The sequence below is a fragment of the Nerophis lumbriciformis genome, linkage group LG19, assembly GCF_033978685.3.
Source record: "Nerophis lumbriciformis linkage group LG19, RoL_Nlum_v2.1, whole genome shotgun sequence".
Lineage (NCBI taxonomy): Eukaryota > Metazoa > Chordata > Actinopteri > Syngnathiformes > Syngnathidae > Nerophis > Nerophis lumbriciformis.
The window spans coordinates 9,103,595-9,126,918 of record NC_084566.2 but is presented as its reverse complement, the minus strand read 5'-3'; the positions used below and the strand labels follow the sequence as shown (position 1 = coordinate 9,126,918).

The 23,324-nt window shown below is 40.8% G+C and overlaps 1 protein-coding gene across 2 annotated transcripts in view; it reads left to right on the top strand.

Annotated features, from left to right (window-relative positions):
* Positions 1-1,095: 1,095 nt before the first annotated feature.
* Positions 1,096-23,324, top strand: part of slc7a11 (solute carrier family 7 member 11) — a 57,187-nt gene continuing 34,958 nt past the window's right edge. For both annotated transcript variants that reach the window (XR_009817354.2, XM_061979594.2), the window contains exons 1-2: positions 1,096-1,360; positions 19,553-19,679. Coding sequence is in view for 1 of the 2 variants with exons in the window: in XM_061979594.2 (XP_061835578.2) it covers positions 1,120-1,360; positions 19,553-19,679 (368 nt within the window). In the remaining variant the exon portion in view is untranslated. The remainder of the gene's footprint in view (positions 1,361-19,552; positions 19,680-23,324) is intronic.

Genomic DNA, 23,324 nt, shown 5'->3' with positions numbered 1-23,324 from the left:
ATTTGGAAAATAAAGTAACACAACATCTTGTTACTTTATTTGTACACTCGGTTTGCTAGTTTTGTTTTGATATCTGCTTCCATCCATCCATCCATTTTCTACCGCTTGTTCCTTTTGGGGTCGCGGGGGGTGCTGGAGTCTATCTCAGCTTCATTCGGGCGGAAGGCGGGGTGCACCCTGGACAAGTCGCCTTCTCATCACAGGGCCAACACAGATAGACAGACAACATTCACACTCACATTCACACATGAGGGCCAATTTAGTGTTGCCAATCAACCTATCCCCAGGTGCATGTTTTTGGAGGTGGGAGGAAGCCGGAGTACCCGGAGGGAACCCACGCAGTCACGGGAGAGAACATGCAAACTCCACACAGAAAGATCCATTTCAGTCCAAAAGAAAATCACAGGAAGACCGTCAAAGAACAAATGAACTATTAATTTCGTTTGTTGATTATAAAAAGTGCAATTATCATATTTTTCGTTGTTTGGTGCAGTTTTGTGTCTATTTCTTCCAAAATTACAGTAGGAATTAAAACATTTAACGATTTCAGAAGAGTCCCGGTTCACCCGATGTTTGATGCCCAACCCAGCTGACACTTCCTGTATGCAAAATTCAGGCCAAGAATGTGAATATGTAAAAAAAAAAAAAAATCACCTGACATTTGTTTAAATTGTAACAGATAAGATTTTACAGAAGCTCAAATATCAAAATATATAAAAGTAAAAAATGGAAACAAATATTTTATGCAAACAAATTATCAATGAATCCCAATCATATTCAACCTGTGCACTTATTTTTGTTTCTCAATGCACTGATTCTGCATCAAAACTTTTTTTTTTTTAATTTCAAAGGTTCTTTAAAATGCGAAGAAATGAAGAGAAGAACAAACAAACCTGTTTGTTTTAGTAGAGCTGCTATTGCTGGGATCCTCATAAAGAAGGAGGGCCGAGAGAATGAGAGAGAGAGAGAATTGCCCCCCACCCCCAATGGAATTTACTTTTTTTGCAACTCTGCCCATAAAGTAACCTTGAGCTCAGTTTGTTTCAGCGAGACAACACACAACTTGTCTCTTCTGAGAAGTGTGTGTGTGTGTGTGTGTGTGTGTGTGTGTGTCATTGGATGGGAAAGATGAACAGAAGATCCACTAAAGACAAGGATGCTAATGGACATCCAAGTGCGTCCAATGGCAAGAAGGTGGAACTGGGGAAGAAAGTTACTTTGCTCTCAGGGATCTCCGTCATCACGGGCACCATCATTGGTGCTGGCATCTTCATCTCTCCTAAGGGAATCCTCCAACATTCAGGCAGCGTTGGAATGTCTTTGATTGTGTGGATTGCTTGCGGTGTGCTTTCACTCTTTGGTGAGTTTCACTTGTTCATGTTTTGTGTAGCAGAAGTCATAGTTAACTTGTCAAAAGGGTTGTTCGGAAACAAGTGATCACTAAAACAGGTTTACATGAAACTAATCATCAGTATGCAAAGCAAAAACAGATTTTGGTTATGAAACAACCGATTAACAAGCTGGCCAAACTGCAAACTAATACCAGTGGTGGAGACTGTCACATTTATTTAAAAGGGGAACTGCACTTTTTGGGAATTTTGCCGATCCTTTACAATCATTATTGTACACGTATTTTTGTTTATTTGTATGATTTTATAGATGATAAAAAACGCTTGAAAAATGCGGCAAATGGGAGTCACCATTGTAGCCTTCAAAGCCCTCTAAAACAACTTCAAAACCCTCCATTAACGTTTTATATACACACTGCAAGTCTATATATAATGTAGTAACAGACACCTTCATAACAATATGTACTATTTACAATATTTACCGTATTTTGGTCATTTTAATTATTTCCGAGACTGATTTCCTCCACGCATTGATTTCTGTTTCCATAGTAGCGCACGTCTGACTTCTGGCAACAAATGTGTGTTCCTATTTCCGGAAACAAACACAAGTTTTTTTTAATCATAGCAAACTTGGTAACAGACAACAAAGACGACTATTTTTGCGCGTTATTACAAGTATATACACTGTCTGGCTAGCTGTGTACGAACAAAACTTGAAATGTGGACTAACACTTTATAGATACTGTAATATGATTGTTCAGGTTTTTGAGTCAGTAAGAAATGTGAGTGTGAATGTTGTCTGTCTATCTGTGTTGGCCCTGCGATGAGGTGGCGACTTGTCCGGGGTGTACCGCGCCTTTCACCCGAGTGCAACTGGGATAGACTCCAGCACCCGCGACCCCTAGAGGGACAAGCTTAGAAAATGGATGGATGGATGGTTTCTTATCACATTGTGTTGTGCATTACACACTCAAACGCGCTTCGTGCTGATGTAGAAGCTAGCTTATCTCTTTTCGTAGCTGGCTTTTGCGAGTAATACCGAAGCATGCAGATGTGTTACTACGCTGGAAAAAGAGTTCCTCAGTGTTTGCTCTTACAGTAACAATGTCGCTACAGTTTTTCCTTGCCCTTATTTGGGCTCTGTACCGAGGATGTCATTGTGGCTTGTGCAGCCCTTTGAGACACTTGTGATTTAGGGATATATAAATAAACATTGATTGATTGATTGATTGATTGTATTCTTGTCTGTTATAGTGATTGTGAACGATAGGCAACACTCCCAAAAAGTGTAGTTCCCCTTTAAGAAACACTAAAAATAAATCAAGAAACTAAACAGTGACAGTCAGTAATAGTTTAATTTTTAGTTCAGGAAGTGTGAAAACATTATTGAATCTCTGAATTCTGAGGAAACAGTCATGAAATAATAAAAAACATACCAAAAAACACTTCAACACCACTAAGACTTGGTTGCACCACCTCTGGCTTTTATAACGGTTTGCAGTCTCTGAGGCATGGACTTCACAAATGATAAACAGAACTCTTCATCAGTCTTGCTCCAACTTTCTCTGATTGCGGTTGTCAAATCGGTTTTGCAGTCTTGTCAGGATAGATGGATGGATGGATGGATGGATACTTTATTCATCTCTAAAATAAATTTACATTTCCAGCAGTGTAGAAAAACACACGGGAATGCAAGTTTTAAAAAAATACAATAAAAATAAATTAAAAAGTACTAAAATGGCATAACATGCTGAAGAATATACCCGTGCCAGACAGACACTGTGAACAACTAAAAACCCAAAACGAAGCCCAAAAAAGATAGTTTTTAAAATATATACAAAACAACTCCGGTTTCATCGTGCAAAAAATGTCAGTGTGCAAAAAGACAGCGAACAGTGTGCAATTGTGTATAGTGACATCGTAATACATTTGTTTTATTGCTTTTGAGGTGTTGAAAAGCTGAATGGTGTGGGGGAGGAGTCATGGAACATTTCTTCAATTTCTACCATGGATTTTCAATTGGATTGAAATCCTGACTATTTGACATTGACCTTATGTACCGTATTTTCCGCAATATAAGGCGCACCTAAAAACCACAAATTTTCTCAAAAGCTGACAGTGCGCCTTATAACCCGGTGCGCTTTATATATGGATAAATATTAAGATTCATTTTCATAAAGTTTAGGTCTCGCAACTACGGTAAACAGCCGCCATCTTTTTTCCCCGTAGAAGAAGCGCGCGGTGCATGCTGGGATATGTGACGTTTCATTTCCATTTGTGTGTTTATGTAAAGACCCCAAAATGGCTCCTATTAAGTGTGTTGTCTGTCTAATTATAAATAATGCAGACGAGGCGTGTTAACTGAGTTCTCAACGTTTACTCACAGCGTGCTCATAACCACATTCTAACTGCCAGCATACAACGCTTCTCAGGGCTACCGCGCATGCTCGTAACTATCGTTGCATGCTGGGTAGTGTAGTTGTTATATTTGCTAGCTCATAACATCACATTGAGACACGCTTACGCGCTTAATTCAATACTCGCCGTCATTCCGGGTGGATTGACAAAAGACCTCCAGCCGCTAGATATTGGTGTCAACAGGGCATTCGAAGCTAGACTGCTAACTGCGTGGGAACAATGGATGACAGAAGGCGAACACACCTTCACTAAGACGAGGAGGCAGCGCCAGACGACGCCAACATCTGCCAGTGGATCGTAAATTTGCCCAACTTTTCACTTCGGACACCGAAGACGAAGGATTTACGAATGAAGAATAACTTCAGAAAGTGAGCGCTATGTTTATTTTGTGTGTTGTGACATTAACGTTCGAGCAACATTATGTTGCTATTGCTCTGCACTATTTTGAATTTTACTATGTTTGTGATTGCACATTTGCGTACATTTTGGGAGTGAACAGAGTTGTTAGAACGCTGGTTTTTAATATATTATTAAAGTTTGACTGACCTATCTGACTGTTTTTTTGACATTCCCTTTAGCGCAGCGTAGGCGCGGCTTATAGTCCGGGGCGGCTTATTGGTGGACAAAGTTATGAAATATGCCATTCATTGAAGGTGCGGCTAATAATCCGGTGCGCCTTATAGTGCGGAAAATACGGTATCTTTCTTCAAGTAAAGTTTTCAGTTTTTGCTCTATGACAAGATTCCTCATTATCTTGAACATTATGTCATTATCCTCAAACATCCTTAGACTGTGTCCAAAATGTCAACATAAACTTGTGCATTTATTGAATATGTAATGACAGCCATCTCCCCACTGCCATTACCTGACATGAAGCCCCATATCATCATTGACTGTGGAAAGTTGCATGTTTTCTTCAGGCAGTCATCTTCATATCACCTTGCACCATTGGCATTTCTAGGCCTATTTTAGGGGGGCTCAAGCCCCCCTAAAATATTCTTAAGCCCCCCTAAATAATTTGGTGTTAAAAAAAAAATTTTTTTTTAATTTTTTTAATTTTTTATTTATTTTTACAAATACATGCCGACATATTCATTATAAAATGGCCCGAATATGGGTTTAAATAAATAATAATATAACCTGTCATTATTCACTCAGTTTCCCCTTACTTCATAGCGTAAGGTAGAGAGCCCCGTTAGTGCGTCAGTATCGAATCCATTCCACTTGTTCATATAGAAAATGCCAACATCACTCAAAATCCAGTCCACATTTTCTCTGCGACCTTGCTTGCGGTCCTTGGACTTGTTCATATAGAAAATGCCCACATCACTCAAAATCCAGTCCGCATTTTCTCTGCGACCTTGCTTGCGGTCCTTCAGGTGTACGAAGCACAATAGCACACAGCACTGCAGAACAAGAACGTGAACAGATGCAAAATGGACATAAGAAACTTTTTCAAGAAAGTAAGTATTCATCACTGCTTGTAGTAAAATGTATTAGCTCCACTTTACACCAGGTCTGTGTTTGACAAAAAGTTACATTCCCACTCTAAAACAATGCTGCTAATTAGTTAGCTAGTTAGCCTGAAATGCATCATGAAGGTCCTGGTTATTTATAAAGTTAAATGTGCACTCTTTTTTACCATTTGCTATCTTTGGGGTTACTTCCTTCTGGAGCATCAGCTGTGTTTCTCACTTTACACATGGAGGAGAACAGGAGCTGAGCTCATTCACGTATGACTATCATCAGTAGATAATAATAATAATAATCACTCCACAACCCTTATTGACCTGTAGGAGTCAGGGCAGAGGAGCACATAAAGTGAGAGGGGAGAGGCCTCTACTGGAAAGGTGAGTAGGAGAATAATGATACATATAAATAAATATTAAAACCATTTTTTTTTAAAATGGCATATCGATAAGCCATTTGTTTTATTTATTTCTGGGTGGATCATGTTGACTATTGGTCCTCCTAATTGCCAATCATTCTGGTAATGTTACGTAAGGACATATATATATATCTATCTATCTATCTATCTATCTATCTATCTATCTATCTATCTATCTATCTATCTATCTATCTATCTATCTATCTATCTATCTATCTATCTATCTATATATATATATATATATATATAGATATATATAGATATATATATACATATATATATATATATATATATATATATATATATATATATATATATATATATATATATATATACATATAATTTATTTATATAATATATTGTATTTTTAATCTACTTTACATTTGATTCCAAATCTCAAAGTGCTACAGAATTACAACCATTGGCGTTGTTAGGCCTATTTTGGCATTGTAATAAATAAAAAAATAAAAAATGGCTTATCGAAAAGCCATTTGTTTTATTTTATATATATATATATACATATATATATATATATATATATATATATATATATATATATACATATATATATATATATATATATATATATATATATATATATATATATATATATATATATATATATATATATATATATATATATATATAAAATAAAACAAATGGCTTTTCGATAAGCCATTTTTTATTTATTTATTTATATATATATATATATATAAAATAAAACAAATGGCTTTTCGATAAGCCATTTTCTATTTATTTATTTATTACAATGCCAAAATAGGCCTAACAACGCCAATGGTTGTAATTCTGTAGCACTTTGAGATTTGGAATCAAATGTAAAGTAGATTACAAATACAATATATTATATAAATAAATTATATATATATATATATATATATATATATATATATATATATATATATATATATATATATATATATATATATATATATATATATATATATATATATATATATATATATACATACATACAGGTAAAAGCCAGTAAATTAGAATATTTTGAAAAACTTGATTTATTTCAGTAATTGCATTCAAAAGGTGTAACTTGTACATTATATTTATTCATTGCACACAGACTGATGCATTCAAATGTTTATTTCATTAAATTTTGATGATTTGAAGTGGCAACAAATGAAAATCCAAAATTCCGTGTGTCACAAAATTAGAATATTGTGTAAGGGTTTAATTTTGAAGACACCTGGTGCCACAAACTAATCAGCTGATTAACTCAAAACACCTGCAAAGGGCTTTAAATGGTCTCTCAGTCCAGTTCTGAAGCCTACACAAACATGGGGAAGACTTCAGATTTGACAGCTGTCCAAAAGGCAACCATCGACACATTGCACAAGGAGGGAAAGACACAAAAGGTTATTGCTGAAGAGGCTGGCTGTTCTCAGAGCTCTGTGTCCAAACACATTAATGGAGAGGCAAAGGGAAGGAAAAACTGTGGTTAGAAAAAGTGTACAAGCGATAGGGATCACCGTGCCCTGGTCAAGATTGTGAAAAAAAACCCATTCAAAAATGTGGGGGAGATTCAGAAGGAGTGGACAGCTGCTGGAGTCAGTGCTTCAAGATCCACCACCAAGAGACGCTTGAAAGACATGGGTTTCAACTGCCGCATACCTCGTGTCAAGCCACTGTTGACCAAGAAACAGCGCGAAAAGCGTCTCACCTGGGCTAAGGAAAAAAAGAGCTGGACTGCTGCTGAGTGGTCCAAAGTCATGTTTTCTGACGAAAGCAAATTTTGCATTTCCTTTGGAAATCGAGGTCCCAGAGTTTGGAGGAAGACAGGAGAGGCACAGGATCCACGTTGCCTGAAGTCTAGTGTAAAGTTTCCACCATCAGTGATGGTTTGGGGTGCCATGTCATCTGCTGGTGTCGGTCCACTCTGTTTCCTGAGATCCAGGGTCAATGCAGCCGTCTACCAGCAAGTTTTAGAGCACTTCATGCTTCCTGCTGCTGACCTGCTCTATGGAGATGGAGATTTCAAGTTCCAACAGGACTTGGCGCCTGCACACAGCGCAAAATCTACCCGTGCCTGGTTTACGGACCATGGTATTTCTGTTCTAAATTGGCCCGCCAACTCCCCTGAAAATCTGTGGGGTATTGTGAAAAGGAAGATGCAGAATGCCAGACCCAAAAACGCAGAAGAGTTGAAGGCCACTATCAGAGCAACCTGGGCTCTCATAACACCTGAGCAGTGCCAGAAACTCATCGACTCCATGCCACGCCGCATTAACGCAGTAATTGAGGCAAAAGGAGCTCCAACCAAGTATTGAGTATTGTACATGCTCATATTTTTCATTTTCATACTTTTCAGTTGGCCAACATTTCTAAAAATCCCTTTTTTGTATTAGCCTTAAGTAATATTCTAATTTTGTGACACACGGAATTTTGGATTTTCATTTGTTGCCACTTCAAATCATCAAAATTAAATGAAATAAACATTTGAATGCATCAGTCTGTGTGCAATGAATAAATATAATGTACAAGTTACACCTTTTGAATGCAATTACTGAAATAAATCAAGTTTTTCAAAATATTCTAATTTACTGGCTTTTACCTGTATATATATATGTCCTCACGTAACATCACCAGAATGATTGACAATTGGGAGGACCAATAGTCAACATGATCCACAACATCCTCTATCCATCCATCCATTTTCTACCGCTTATTCCCTTTGGGGTCGCGGGGGGAGCTGGAGAAAGAAAAACCCAGATACCATCTTTGTAGTCATTTTTCTCCTGCGTGGACTTCCGTCTTCCTTTACAATGAGTGAAGCTGCACGAAACCTTGTGTCTGCAATTGTAAATAATTTAGTTTTTAAGTTTTGTGTTTCTTGTAGAATCCATTTAAAGTAATATACATTAGCCTATTGTTAAAATAATGAAAAAAACATAATTAAATATATTTGTTTTATTGTATTGTTACATTAATAGCTGTTTTATTGTTATAGGATGGCTTGTTAAACATTTCAAAGGATTTTCAGAGGGAGGAAAAACCAAGACATTTAATATAAAATGTAAAATGAATAAATACATTAAAAAAAAAAAAAGGTTAAAAGCCATCGTCCCGGAGAGCATTTAATTTCGTCCCGTGCATTTTTTTTACCGTCCCCGGGACGACGGGACTACGTTAATCTCAAGCCCTGGAAGTTACATTTTATTGTTTGCATTATTTGTTTCAGCATTGACATTTGAAGATGGTACCTCAGCTCTTTGACAGCTTTGGCTCTTTTTCAGATCAGCAGACGGACTCTAAGTCTTTCTTATTTACAGTATATATAAACGTTTCCCATTTCTATTCAGACTTCCATATATATTTAATTTCCTTAACGACTTGCCATAATATATATATATATATATATATATATATATATATATATATATATATATATATATATATATATATATATATATATATATATATATATATATATATATATATAAATATATTATATACAAGCCACATTATCCCGATCCATATATTACTTTAATTCAAGTAATTAAGTAATATTTCCAGGGCTTGAATTTACAACCATTTTAGTCACATATGTGCCCAAAATGTAATCTGTGCAACTGCAAAATATTTGGGAACAAACAATTATTGTATTGTGAGCGAAAGTCGTGGCATTAGCCTCTATGTTGTGAAGTAATAACATAGAGGCTAATGCCATGACTTTCATTGTGTTTCAGTGTATCTTGAAGGATCATGCAAGTAATTGTTTCTTGTTGATGCTGTAAACAAAATGTCAGTGTGAAAATTGAAAATAAACTGACTGAAATAATAATAACAACAATGAATAATTTCTAAGTCTTTGTTAGCCAATTGTGAGGTTTTGTGCTCGTGCGCTACGTTCGCTCACATCCTGTGCATCTCCTGGGGGCTAAGCCCCCCCTGTCCTTAAAAGCTAGTGACGCCCCTGCCTTGCACAATAAAAATGTGTGATTCATCACTGAATATGACTTTCATTCAGTCATCCATAGTCCTCGATTGATTTTCCTTTAACCATTGTTACCTTGTTTTTTTTCTGTTTAGATGTTAATGACAGCTTGTCTGTATTAAAATCTAATTTCACTTCGACAACTTCTCACAGTTCGGTCTCAGACGATGACTCAGTTTTCGGCTATTTGTTTAATTTGTTTTACTGTGCATTTTTGGTTTTCAAAACATATTAAGTTAAGTTTTCTGTCTCGACGCTTTGATGTTTTTCTTGGTCTACCGGTATGCTCGCCTTTTACAACCTTTCCATGGTGTTTGTACTTGGTACAGATTTAAGACACAGCTGACTGTGAACAATCAACATCTTGAGCAATATTGCGTGATGAACTGCAGTTTATTTCCCCTGATGTTCCCAATTTTAAGATGGGGGATTTTTACTTGGTAAACCGAATGTAGCTGAGATAGGCTCCAGCACCCCCCAGGTCCCCGAAAGAGACAAGCGGGAGAAAATGGATGGTTATATGGAACCCCAAAAATGTTACTAACAAATTTTTTTTTAACATATGTCCTGTCCAACCAGGCAGAACAAAGCATTGGCTCTTTGTTATGGGCCAATTAAAGTCACTTTTAAATTTTTCCCCCGTTCCCCTTTGGGATCTTCGGATCATAACTGTGTTCACCTTCTGCCCATCTACAAGACTATTTAAGAAAGAAAAGGTGCAAACCAGGAAAGTGAATGTATGGTCAGAAACATCTGTGCTCTCCCTGCAGGAATGCTATGACTGCACTGACTGGGATGTGTACAAACAGTCCTCTAGTGACTTGGATGAACTTACTGATGTTGTTTGCTCATATTCTGCCTTTTGTAGAGATATGATAATTTCCAGTAAAAGGGTTAAAATCTACCCGAATATACAAGCCATGGGACACTAAGTCAGTAAAGTACAGCATACCGAAAATTGCGTTTCAACCAATTTCTGTATCAGATCTTCAGTTGGCTTCTAAGGAGCTAAAACTTTAAATATAGAATGTCCCAAACAGAAGACAAGATGCTGCTAACAACCTTGGTTCAGCTTGGTCCATAAATTGAAAATATGTTAAGATAGCCTTCTCACACACAAAAGTAAACAAGAGTCCTCGACCGGAGTATATTTGTGGTCGGAATACCTACTCAGACGTCTTCTGTCCAGGTAAGAGGCATGATCTATGATCTAGAAAAAACATACAGAGAGGAAGCGAGGAAGCAGCAGACCACTCCATCATGTAAACATAGGCACACACGGAAGTGATTACGGCACTGCTATAAATAGTTCGCCTGCGTTAGCGCTTATAATAACAATACCACCAATACTTACTTAATATTCAAGTCACGAAATGTAAATGGAGTATTTTTGTTTGCGGTTTTTGAATTGTTATTTATTGGATTTTATTTGCGAAATAATGGAGCTCCCATTGGCTCCGCTGGTCGGGGGGGCGTGGCTGGGGCGGGGCATGGTTGGGGGCGTGGTTAAGAGGGGAGGAGTATATTTACAGCTAGATTTCACCAAGTCAAGTATTTCATATATATATATATATATATATATATATATATATATATATATATATATATATATATATATATATATATATATATATATAAGAAATACTTGACTTTCAGTGAATTCTAGCTATATATATATATATATATATATATATATATATATATATATAAATATATATATTTATTTTATTATATATATATATATATATATATATATATATATATATATATATATATATATATATATATATATATATATATATGTATGTATATATATATATATATATATATATATGTATGTATGTATGTATGTATATATATATATATATATATATATATATATATATATATATATATGTGTATGTATATATAGAAATAAGAGAAATACTTGAATTTCAGTGTTCATTTATTTACACATATACACACACATAACACTCATCTACTCATTGTTGAGTTAAGGGTTGAATTGTCCATCCTTGTTCTATTCTCTGTCACTATTTTTCTAACCATGCTGAACACCCTTTCTGATGATGCATTCTGCTTCATCTCCTTGTTGTATGCGCAGTTGTGCACTGCACTCTCTAAAAGTGCAGTACACACTCTCTAAAAGCCCTAGATGTTATTGTCACATATGCATGTACAGTAGATGGCAGTATTGTCCTGTTTAAGAGTGTCACAACATTGCTGTTTACGGCAGACGAACTGCTTTACGGTAGACGAAAACGTGACTGCTGTTGTTGTGTGTTGTTGCCGCGCTGGGAGGACGTTAATGAAACTGCCTAACAATAAACCCACATAAGAAACCAAGAACTCGCCCTCGATCATTCTACAGTTATAACGTGATTGGGCAGGCACGCTGTTTATATTGTGGGAAAGTGGACGTGAAAACAGGCTGTCGACCCGTCACTCAGGTCCGCATGGAGCTGGAGGGGGCGCGGCCTCCAGCTCCACCTGAATTTCGGGAGATTTTCGGGAGAAAATTTGTCCCATGAGGTATTCGGGAGAGGCGCTGAATTTCGGGAGTCTCCCGGAAAATCTGGGAAGGTTGGCAAGTATGCTATATACAGTATATTTGGTTTGTACTTATGGTTTATTTGTTAAATGAATAATAATCCTTGTGATTAACACAAGGTTTCATATCATTTGACAAGGTTGTAAACTGTAAGTAGGTTGGATATAATTATTGAATACAATTAAAATCAGGAGTAAGATTACTAATTCAGTGTTGATATTTGAGTAGGCTCGGGCCCCTCTGCATTGGAAATGTTGGGCCCTGAGGACAAAAAGGTAAAAAAAACCCTGCTAGATAAGATTGTGTACTATATCCTGAAATGAACTATATCCTGAAATGAACAGATAACCAGTACAAGGATGCCAAACCGGGAGTAATAATAATAATAATAATAATAATAATAATAAGAATAATAATAAGAATAATAATTAGCTTATTGTCTCCGAGGAGAAATTTGTCTTGGACATCAAGACACAGCGTTTTACATACATACATACAGTTCATCCGACAATACAGTGACGACAGTGAACAGTGCGCAGGTATATCAGTTAGCTATGAGATCACACAATACACTCCCCCCGTATTGCACACCTCCTGTATTGCACTATCCCAATATTGCACTCCTTATTATTGCACCCGGTTATTACAGTAGTTTTCTGTTGTTAAGTGCTTTGATTGCCAGCGGGACAAAGGAAAATCTATTCCTGTTGAGTTTGTATGTTGCTGTTCTGTACCGCTTACCATTTGGCATCAACACAATTTCACTATGAGGTATGTGGTGTGGGTCACGGGTGATTTTAAGACCCTGCTTCCTCAGGGTCTTGTCGAATATTTCTTGAAGGGAACAAGGGGGCTGCATGCCAATTATTTTACCAGCCCTTTTGATAAGGTTTTGAAGTTGGGTTTTGAGTTTGACAGACAGATTTCCAAACCATGTGGGGATGCTATAACTGATGACAGATTCAATGTGTACCCATACTTGCCAACCCTCCCGATTTTTCCGGGAGACTCACAAATTTCAGTCCCCCTCCCGAAAATCTCCCGGGGCAATCATTCCCCCGAATTTCTCTCGATTTTCACCCGGACAATAATATTAAGAGCGTGCCGTGATGGCACTGCCTTTGGCGTCCTTTACAACCTGTCGACGCGTCCGCTTTTTCACCATACAAACAGCTTCGCAGCCCAGTCACATGTTGTATGCGACTTCTGCATACACACGAAAGTGACTGCAAGACATAGTTGATCAACAGCCATACAGGTCACACTGAAGGTAGCCGTAACTTTAACACTGTTACAAATATGCGCCACACTGTGAACCCACGCCAAACAAGACTGACAAACCGTAACACAACATAAACACAACAGTACAAATACCCAGAATCCCTTGCATCCCTAACCTACTCAGTGGCCTAGTGGTTAGAGTGTCCACCCTGAGATCGGTTGGTTGTGAGTTCAAATCCCGGCCGAGTCATACCAAAGACTATAAAAATGGGACCCATTACCTCCCTGCTTGGCACTCAGCATCAAGGGTTGGAATTGGGGGTTAAATAACCAAAAATAATTCCCGGGCGCGGCCACCGCTGCTGCCCACTGCTCCCCCTCACCTCCCAGGGGGTGATCAAGGGTGATGGGTCAAATGCAGAATAATATAATAATATCGCCACACCTAGTGTGTGTGTGACAATCATTGGTACTTTAACTTTTAACTTTAACTCTTCCGGTCTACAATATACACCCCCGCTACCACCAAACCCCGTCCACCTCAACCCTGCCCTCCCAATCTCCCGAATTCGAAGGTCTCAAGGTTGGCAAGTATGTGTTTGCCTTATAAAACAACATCATGATATTGCTTGCCACATCGTGGACCCTGAGCCTCCTTAGAAAGTGCTGGTTAATACGGGAGCAAACAGAGTTAACTTGGTTGGCCCAAGTTAACTGGGAATCAAAACAAATACCCAAGTACTTGTAGGAGGACACCTGCTCCACTCTCTCCCCATGGATAATGATCAGGCTGTGAGTAGTATGACTGAATTTATGATATGTTGTTATGAGCCTAGCGGCAGCGTTTAGTCCTAATTCCAGGCGAGCTATAGATGTTTTGTTAAGACATGTGAAGATCCATCCATCCATCCATTTTCTACCGCTTATTCCTTTCGGGGTCGCGGGGGCGCTGGAGCCTATCTCAGCTACAATCAGGAGTGAATTGCAATAGTCAAGATGCAAGGAAACGAGAGCATGAATGATCGTTTAGAGTTCAGAATGAGATACTATCGATCTGAGGTGGCAAAAGCAGGAGTGGGTTGTACTTTTAAAGCATGGTGTGGTTAAACGTGGCCCTGAGATTTCTCAGACTGGGGCATACATTAGCTTTGGAAATACAAATGAACATTGTTCCATTTTTGTTTCCTCAGATTTGAGTGGTTTTGTAATTGTTCACTCTGATTCATCTAAAAAGTAACTACCACCACTTATTTTTTTAAATTTATTTTAGTGTTTTGTGTCATGTCTTTTATCTGTTTTTTTTTTCTTCAAAACTAAACAACTGAATGAACTTCATCCAAGTCTGGTCAACGTTCTTTGAGTTTTCCTCTCTAGGGATGTGCATTAGAACAGTGTTTTTCAACCTTTTTTGAGCCGAGGCACATTTTTTGCGTTGGAAAAAACCCAAAGGCACACCACCAGCAGAAATCATTAAAATATGAAACTCGATATTGACAATAAAAAGTCGTGGAATGCGACTTTAAACCATAATCAAGCATGCATTAATATAGCTCTTGTCTCAAAGTAGGTGTACTGTCACCAACTGTCACATCACACCCTGACTTATTTGGACTTTTTTGCTGTTTTCCTGTGTGTAGTGTTTTACTTCTTGTCTTGCGCTCCTATTTTGGTGGCTATTCCTGTTTTGTTGGTATTTTCCTGTAGCAGTTTCATGTCTTCCTTTGAGCGCTATTCACCGCACCGGCTTTGTTTTAGCGAACAAGAATATTTCACTTGTTTTTATCCTTCTTTGTGGGGACATTGTTGATCGTCATGTCATGTACGGATGTACTTTGTGGACGCTGTCTGCTCCACACGCTGTAATAGTCTTTGCTGTCGTCCAGCAGTCTGTTTTTCTTCACTTAGGACAGCAGGAACTCCAGAGACAGCGTGCAGGTAGGACAAATGATTTATTTCTATAAATCATACACGAAAATAGAAACGAACAAAACAAGCGAACACAAGTAGAGCGTGCCTAGCACAAGGAAAGCTAACGGAATAGCACACACAGGGAAGGCATAAGGCAACGCTTAGCTTACGGACACAAGGAATAAACGTGGCAGTTACGTAAAGCAAACAAAAGCACCAGGCTGAGTGACGGGAAAAAGCAGGACTAAATAGCTCTCTGATTAGTGCCCGGGAACAGGTGTGAGTCCCGAACACTAATCAGATGCAGGCGAAAACAATCAGTAACCATGACAACACAAAACAGGAGTGCTGAAACATAACTTATATCACAAGTGACTCAAAACCCAAAATAAACTATGATCCAACATCAGATCATAACAGTACCCCCCTCCTATGGTACAGATTCCAGATGTCCCCAAAACAATAAACCCCAGACCAAGTCCAAATTCACGGGTGGGCGGAGGGGAGACTTGGCGGAGGGTCGCCCGGCCAAATGTCCCCGAATCCACCGGGGACGAGTCAGGTGGCGGCGGTGAGTGGAACGGCGCTGCAGCAGGCGAAGCGGTCTACCACGGAACGACCACATTAGCGGCCGCCGAGAAGGCGGGCGTTAGTGGCGCCAGAACCTCAGCAGCAAGGAAGTTCTACACCCAAGTCCCTGGCTTCGCTGCTCTTGATGCAAAAAGCGTCCTTGTACTGGCCACAGAGGGCGCCTTGTGCGGGCACCTGATGGCTGCCAGTGCGGCCGGCCAGCCGGTGGCGACGACGCAGGAGATGAGGGCGGTGTCGTGGGACGGCCCGCCGGAGACCAGGAAGACGGAGTAACCTCTGAAGCTTGAGCGGCAGGCGAAGGAGGCTCCCGCGGTACTGCCAGCCGTGGAGCCGGAACTGACGTGGGAACCGGTCGAGGAGCAGGAACTGGCATGGGAACCAGTCGCGTAGCAGGAACTGGAACTGGTGCCAGTCGCGGAGCAGGAACTGGAATTGGTGCCACACGAGGAGCAGGAACTGGAGCCACACGAGGAGCAGGAACTGGAACCACACGAGGAGCAGGAACTGGAACTGGTGCCACACGAGGAGCAGGAACTGGAACTGGTGCCACACGAGGAGCAGGAACTGTAACTGGAGCCACACGAGGAGCAGGAACTGGAACTGGAGCCACACGAGGAGCAGGAACTGGAACTGGAGCCACACGAGGAGCAGGAACTGGAACTGGAGCCACACGAGGAGCAGGAACTGGAACTGGAGCCACACGAGCAGCAGGAACTGGAACTGGTGCCACACGAGAAGCAGGAACTGGTGCCAGCCGAGGAGCAGGAACTGGTGGCGAAGCTTGGCCTGGTGCAGGTACAGGCGGCGAAGCTTGGCGTGGTGCAGGTACAGGCGGCGAAGCTTGGCGTGGTGCAGGTACAGGCGGCGAAGCTTGGCGTGGTGCAGGTACAGGCGGCGAAGCTTGGCGTGGTGCAGATACAGGCAGCAAAGCTTGGCGTGATGCAGGTACTGAAGATGGTGGCGTTTGCAAGCCCACCGGAGATGATGGTGGCGTTTGCAAGCCCACCGGAGATGATGGTGGCGTTTGCAAGCCCACCGGAGATGATGGTGGCGTTTGCAAGCCCACCGGAGATGATGATGGCGTTTGCAAGCCCACCGGAGATGATGATGGCGTTTGCAAGCCCACCGGAGATGATGATGGCGTTTGCAAGCCCACCGGAGAGGATGATGGCGTTTGCAAGCCCACCGGAGAGGATGATGGCGTTTGCAAGCCCACCGGAGATGATGATGGCGTTTGAAAGCCCACCGGAGATGACGATGGCGTTTGCAAGCCCACCGGAGATGATGATGGCGTTTGCAAGCCCACCGGAGAGGATGATGGCGTTTGCAAGCCCACCGGAGATGATGATGGCGTTTGCTTGCCCACCGGAGATGATGGTGGCGTCTGCAAGCTCACCCGGGCTGAGGTTAGCCATAAGCATGGCGGAGGTGGTCTAGCTGGGGGTTGCGGCTTGGCATGCCGAAGGACTGGTGGTGGTGGTCGGGCAGGAGGTAGCCTCCTGGCTGGGTGCAACTGTGCCATCTCATCGGCACAGCTCCTGGCACTACCCCCTCCCTCCCCAGGAAGCGGATGCCAGACGCAACACAAATTGTACGGAACAGTCTCAAAGGGTGGGAGGTGGGTAGACTCCTCCTCCTCTCTAAATAGTCCAAACCGTTCATCTCTCCTTCTAACAGGAGAGTGACGAGGAGACAGGGAAGACAAAGTCTGTGACGTGGGCGGGGCTATGGTCCATAGGGGCGGAGTCAGAGTCACTGGGGGCGGAGGTGACTGAAAAAAATTGTCCCGGTAGTCTGCTGTAGCAGACTGAGTGTCCCCAGCGGGAGGCAAACAGAACGACTCAGGAGAAAAACACAATTCATGCCCTCTGACGTCATTACCAAATGCCGGTGGCGTGACGACATCCGAGGGGGACGGCGCAGTGGTGTCCTCGACGCGGTTCTCCATCTGGCTTTTAGCCCAGTCTGTGAACTGTTTGGCGAAGTGATGGATCGGGTTGCCATACATCGGCCAAGTCGACACGGGTTGTGGCATGCTGTGTTCCGGAGGGGAGGCTTGCGGGATGCGCGCATCCTGGCTGCGAGCCGCAGCCCTTCTGGATGGCCTGCGTCCGCGCCGACGCTTCCGGAATGGCGGCGCTGCAATTTCCTCGATCCCCTCGGGGGAACCGCGGAGCGTCAGTGCCTCCAAGGCTTCCAGCATCCACATGTCGTCGAGTTCCTCGGGGGAATAGCGGACATCAGACATACCTTCGCCCCACACGTCGTAGCCGGAAAAACGGTGTGCTGGTGCTTTTCTGTTGCGTTGCTGGCGAGGAGGCATGATTATAAATAAATGATACATGGGTTGTACTTGTATAGCGCTTTTCTACCTTCAAGGTACTCAAAGCGCTTTGACACTACTTCCACATTTACCCATTCACACACACATTCACACACTGATGGAGGGAGCTGCCATGCAAGGCGCTAACCAGCACCCATCAGGAGCAAGGGTGAAGTGTCTTGCTCAGGACACAACGGACATGACGAGGTTGGTACTAGGTGGGGATTGAACCAGGGACCCTCGGGTCGCGCACGGCCACTCTTCCACTGCGCCGATTGTTTTTCCGGTGAGGACAGCAGGAACTCCAGAGACAGCGTGCAGGTAGGACAAATGATTTATTTGTATAAATCATACACGAAAATAGAAACGAACAAAACAAGCGAACACAAGGAGAGCGTGCCTAGCACAAGGAAAGCTAACGGAATAGCACACACAGGGAAGGCATAAGGCAACGCTTAGCTTACGGACACAAGGAATAAACGTGACAGTTGCGTAAAGCAAACAAAAGCACCAGGCTGAGTGACGGGAAAAAGCAGGACTAAATAGCTCTCTGAATAGTGCCCGGGAACAGGTGTGAGTCCCGAACACTAATCAGATGCAGGCGAAAACAATCAGTAACCATGACAACACAAAACAGGAGTGCTGAAACATAACTTATATCACAAGTGACTCAAAACCCAAAATAAACTATGATCCAACATCAGATCATAGCAGCTTATGGTTGAGCCATTTTGTAGAATGTCATTTACTCTTCAATGTTACAAATCTTACAAAAATCATGAAGAAGTGTGACCTGTCTGCTGTTCTTTTATTTTTTGGAAAACTTTTGTTTATTGATTTTCAGACACATATAATTGACATGAGTTGTCGAACATACATCAAATGCTGTTTCCCCCCCCAAATACACATTATATATATGTATATATATATGTATATATATAGTACAGGAAAAAAGTTTGGACACACCTTCTAATTCAATGCGTTTTCTTTATTTTCATGACTATTTACATTGTAGATTGTCACTGAAGGCATCAACACTATGACTGAACACATGGAGTTATGTACATAACAAAATAAGGTGAAATAACTGAAAACACGTTTTATATTCTAGTTTCTTCAAAACAGCCACCCTTTGCTCTGATTACTGCTTTGCACACTCTTGGCATTCTCTCGATGAGCTTCAAGAGGTAGTCACCTGGAATGGTTTTCACTTCACAGGTGTGCCTGAATATACATACATAACATACATACACAGTATATATGTCTGAATGGATGATAAATGGGTTGTACTGTCAGGTAGTTCTGTGAAACTAATATGTCCTTTCTGTCTTTTTAGGAGCTTTGTCTTATGCGGAGCTGGGAACTTGCATTCGGAAATCTGGTGGACATTACACGTACTTACTGGAGGCTTTTGGCCCAGAGGTGGCTTTCATAAATCTGTGGGCCAACCTCGTGGCTATCAGGTAGTGTCATTTTCAGTTTTTACCACATCTTACGTTCTGCCTAAAGCTACATTAAAAGTGGAGACTGCTCAGTGTGTAAACGATTAGCCATAACATTCTGCTGAAGATGTCAAAATATTGGACTTAAGACTGGTTGTTTTTGGTTTTCCAATCATTGTTGAAAACCCTGGACTTTTCAAGGGTACAGCACCTCTGTGGGCTGTCTAAAGTCAACTCTCAATTGCCTGCAATGTGTGAACAATTGCTTTGTAATACAAAATATACAGCAAATAACATGTGGTCCTTGGGTGACAAATGAGTTCCCTTCCTAGATTGTGATGGAAGTTGAGTTTTTGAGTAAGTTCGAACATATTCATCACCAAACACTTCAGTCACTCACACTGTAGCCTGTTTATTATCAACTGTCTGTAATGGATTTTTACTGTCTTTAAATTTAAGTGGAATGGTAATTTTATACATTTATATATGTATATATATATATATATATATATATATATATATATATATATATATATATATATATATATATATATATATATATATATATGTATGTGTGGGGAAAAAAAATCACAAGACTATTTCATCTCTACAGGCCTGTTTCATGAGGGGGGTACCCTCAATCGTCAGGAGATTTTAATGGGAGCATTCGCATACCATGGTTTATATAGGGCACAGAGTGGGTGGGTACAGGCTGGCCTAGGGGCGTGGTGATTGGTTCATGTGTTACCTAGGAGGTGTTTCCGTCTATGGCGGCATGTTGTTACAATTTCGCTGCGCTTGTTGAGGGATGACAGGTCTGGACGGTAGATAATAAACAGTTTCTCTTTCAAGCATAGGTTGCATCTTTTATTACCACTATTGTAAGGTGTGCTGGATGCAAGAATTTGCCATGTTATTGAATATTCAACATTATTGTCTTTGAGGTCCCAAATGTGTTTGCTGAGTTCTGTGGTATTTCGCAGGTTTTTGTTCCTGAAAGAAGCCTTGTGGTTGTTCCATCTGGTTTTGAATTCACCCTCGGTTAATCCTACATATGTGTCGGATGTGTTAATGTCCTTGCGTGTTACCTTAGATTGGTAGACAACTGATGTTTTTTTTTTTTTTTCCCACACATACATATATTGCGCTCTACTACGGTATCGAGCACTATTTTTTGGATAACCTTATTAAGACATATACTCCGCTCCAAATTGACATTTGTTGAGCACTGTACGACGATCAGAAATGGAAAAATTCAACATCGACTACTCCACGAAGAACATTCCCATACCCGCGCAGAATGACTACAAGCTAAGGCTCATAGAAAAGACGGAACACTTCCTAAGAAGGATGCGGTGGAAAGCACATTTTTTCCTCCACCCTGAAACAAAAGGAATGCAAAAGGAAACTTACGGATTCAAATCCACCAAGAACCCACCCACAGTTGAGGAACTAAAGGATTTTGAGAACGACATGCTCAAAATGATACAATCAGTCAAATTCAAGCCAATCCGCAACCCACTCCTCACCAAGCTGAAAAATGACAAGGAGCGCATCAAGAAAGTAAACAACCTCATCATAGCTGCCGATAAAACCACAAACTTCTACAGAATGGACATACCAGAACACCACACCTTACTGGACAGAAGCATCACCAAATCATACAAAAAAGCGCAACCCAATACCTTACAGAACATCCACCTGGAAAATAAAAGGATCGCGGCTGAACTGGACATTGAGGACAGGGTGGACGCCACAGCCAACAAGGAAGCCTTCATCACATTGAAGGATCACAAACCCAACTTCGCAAATAACCCAACATGCCGACTAATAAACCCAACTAAATCTGAAATAGGAAAAATCAGCAAAATAATCCTGGACAGAGTCAACACAAAAATCAAGGACAAAACACCACTCAACCAATGGAGAAATACAGCAGCAGTAATCAAATGGTTCAACAACATCCAAGACAAACAACAGCACAACTTTATCTCCTTTGATATCGAGTAATTTTACCCTTCCATCACGAAAGACCTACTGACTCAAGCACTAGACTTCGCCTCAGACTACGACTCAATCACAGGCAACGAAAGAAACATCATCATTCACGCAAAAAACTCCATTCTCATCCACAACAGTACACCATGGCAAAAAAAGAACAATGCAACATTTGACGTCACTATGGGAAGTTTTGACGGAGCAGAAACGTGTGAACTCGTTGGGAGTTTCCTCCTCTCCCAGCTCGCTAGCCTCAATCTGAACCTTGGTATTTACCGTGATGACGGACTGGCAGTGTGTCGCGCCTCGCCAAGGAGCAGCGAGAATACCAAGAAGCGCATATGCCAAATTTTCAAAGAGAACGGCCTACGGATCACGATTGAAGCCAACAAGCAAACCGTCAACTTTCTTGACGTCACTTTCAACCTGAGAAATAACAGCTACCAACCATTCACGAAACCCAACACAACACTCCAATACGTGCACCATGACAGCAACCATCCACCCACCACCACGAAAAGAATACCTACCGGAATCAATAAAAGGCTATCGATGCTGTCATCTAGCAAAGCTGAATTTGACCAAGCAACCCTCCCGTACCAAAAAGCCCTTGATGAAAGCGGATACAATTTCACCCTCACCTATGAACCCACGCCAGGAAACCAGCCAAAAAAGAACAGAAAACAAAACGGCATCATCTGGTACAACCCCCCATACAGCAAAAACGTCTCAACAAACATTGGACACAAATTCCTCAACCTGATTGACAAACACTTTCCCAAAGACAACAACCTAAGAAAAGTATTCAACAAGAACAACATCAAATTGAGCTACAGCTGCATGAACAATATACGACAAATCATCTCAAACCACAACAAAACAATTGCAAATGAGCCGTCGACCCCCAGTCAGAACGACTCCAAAACCAACAAAGCATGTAACTGTCGAAAGAAACCTGATTGCCCCCTCAACGGGGGATGCTTACAAACATCAGTTGTCTACCAATCTAAGGTAATACGCAAGGACATTAACACATCCGACACATATGTAGGATTAACCGAGGGTGAATTCAAAACCAGATGGAACAACCACAAGGCTTCTTTCAGGAACAAAAACCTGCGAAATACCACAGAACTCAGCAAACACATTTGGGACCTCAAAGACAATAATGTTGAATATTCAATAACATGGCAAATTCTTGCATCCAGCACACCTTACAATAGTGGTAATAAAAGATGCAACCTATGCTTGAAAGAGAAACTGTTTATTATCTACCGTCCAGACCTGTCATCCCTCAACAAGCGCAGCGAAATTGTAACAACATGCCGCCATAGACGGAAACACCTCCTAGGTAACACATGAACCAATCACCACGCCCCTAGGCCAGCCTGTACCCACCCACTCTGTGCCCTATATAAACCATGGTATGCGAATGCTCCCATTAAAATCTCCTGACGATTGAGGGTACCCCCCTCATGAAACAGGCCTGTAGAGATGAAATAGTCTTGTGATTTTTTTTCCCCACACATACATATATTGCGCTCTACTACGGTATCGAGCACTATTTTTTGGATAACCTTATTAAGACATATATATATATATATATATATATATATATATATATATATATATATATATATACACATATATATATGTGGGTGTATGTAT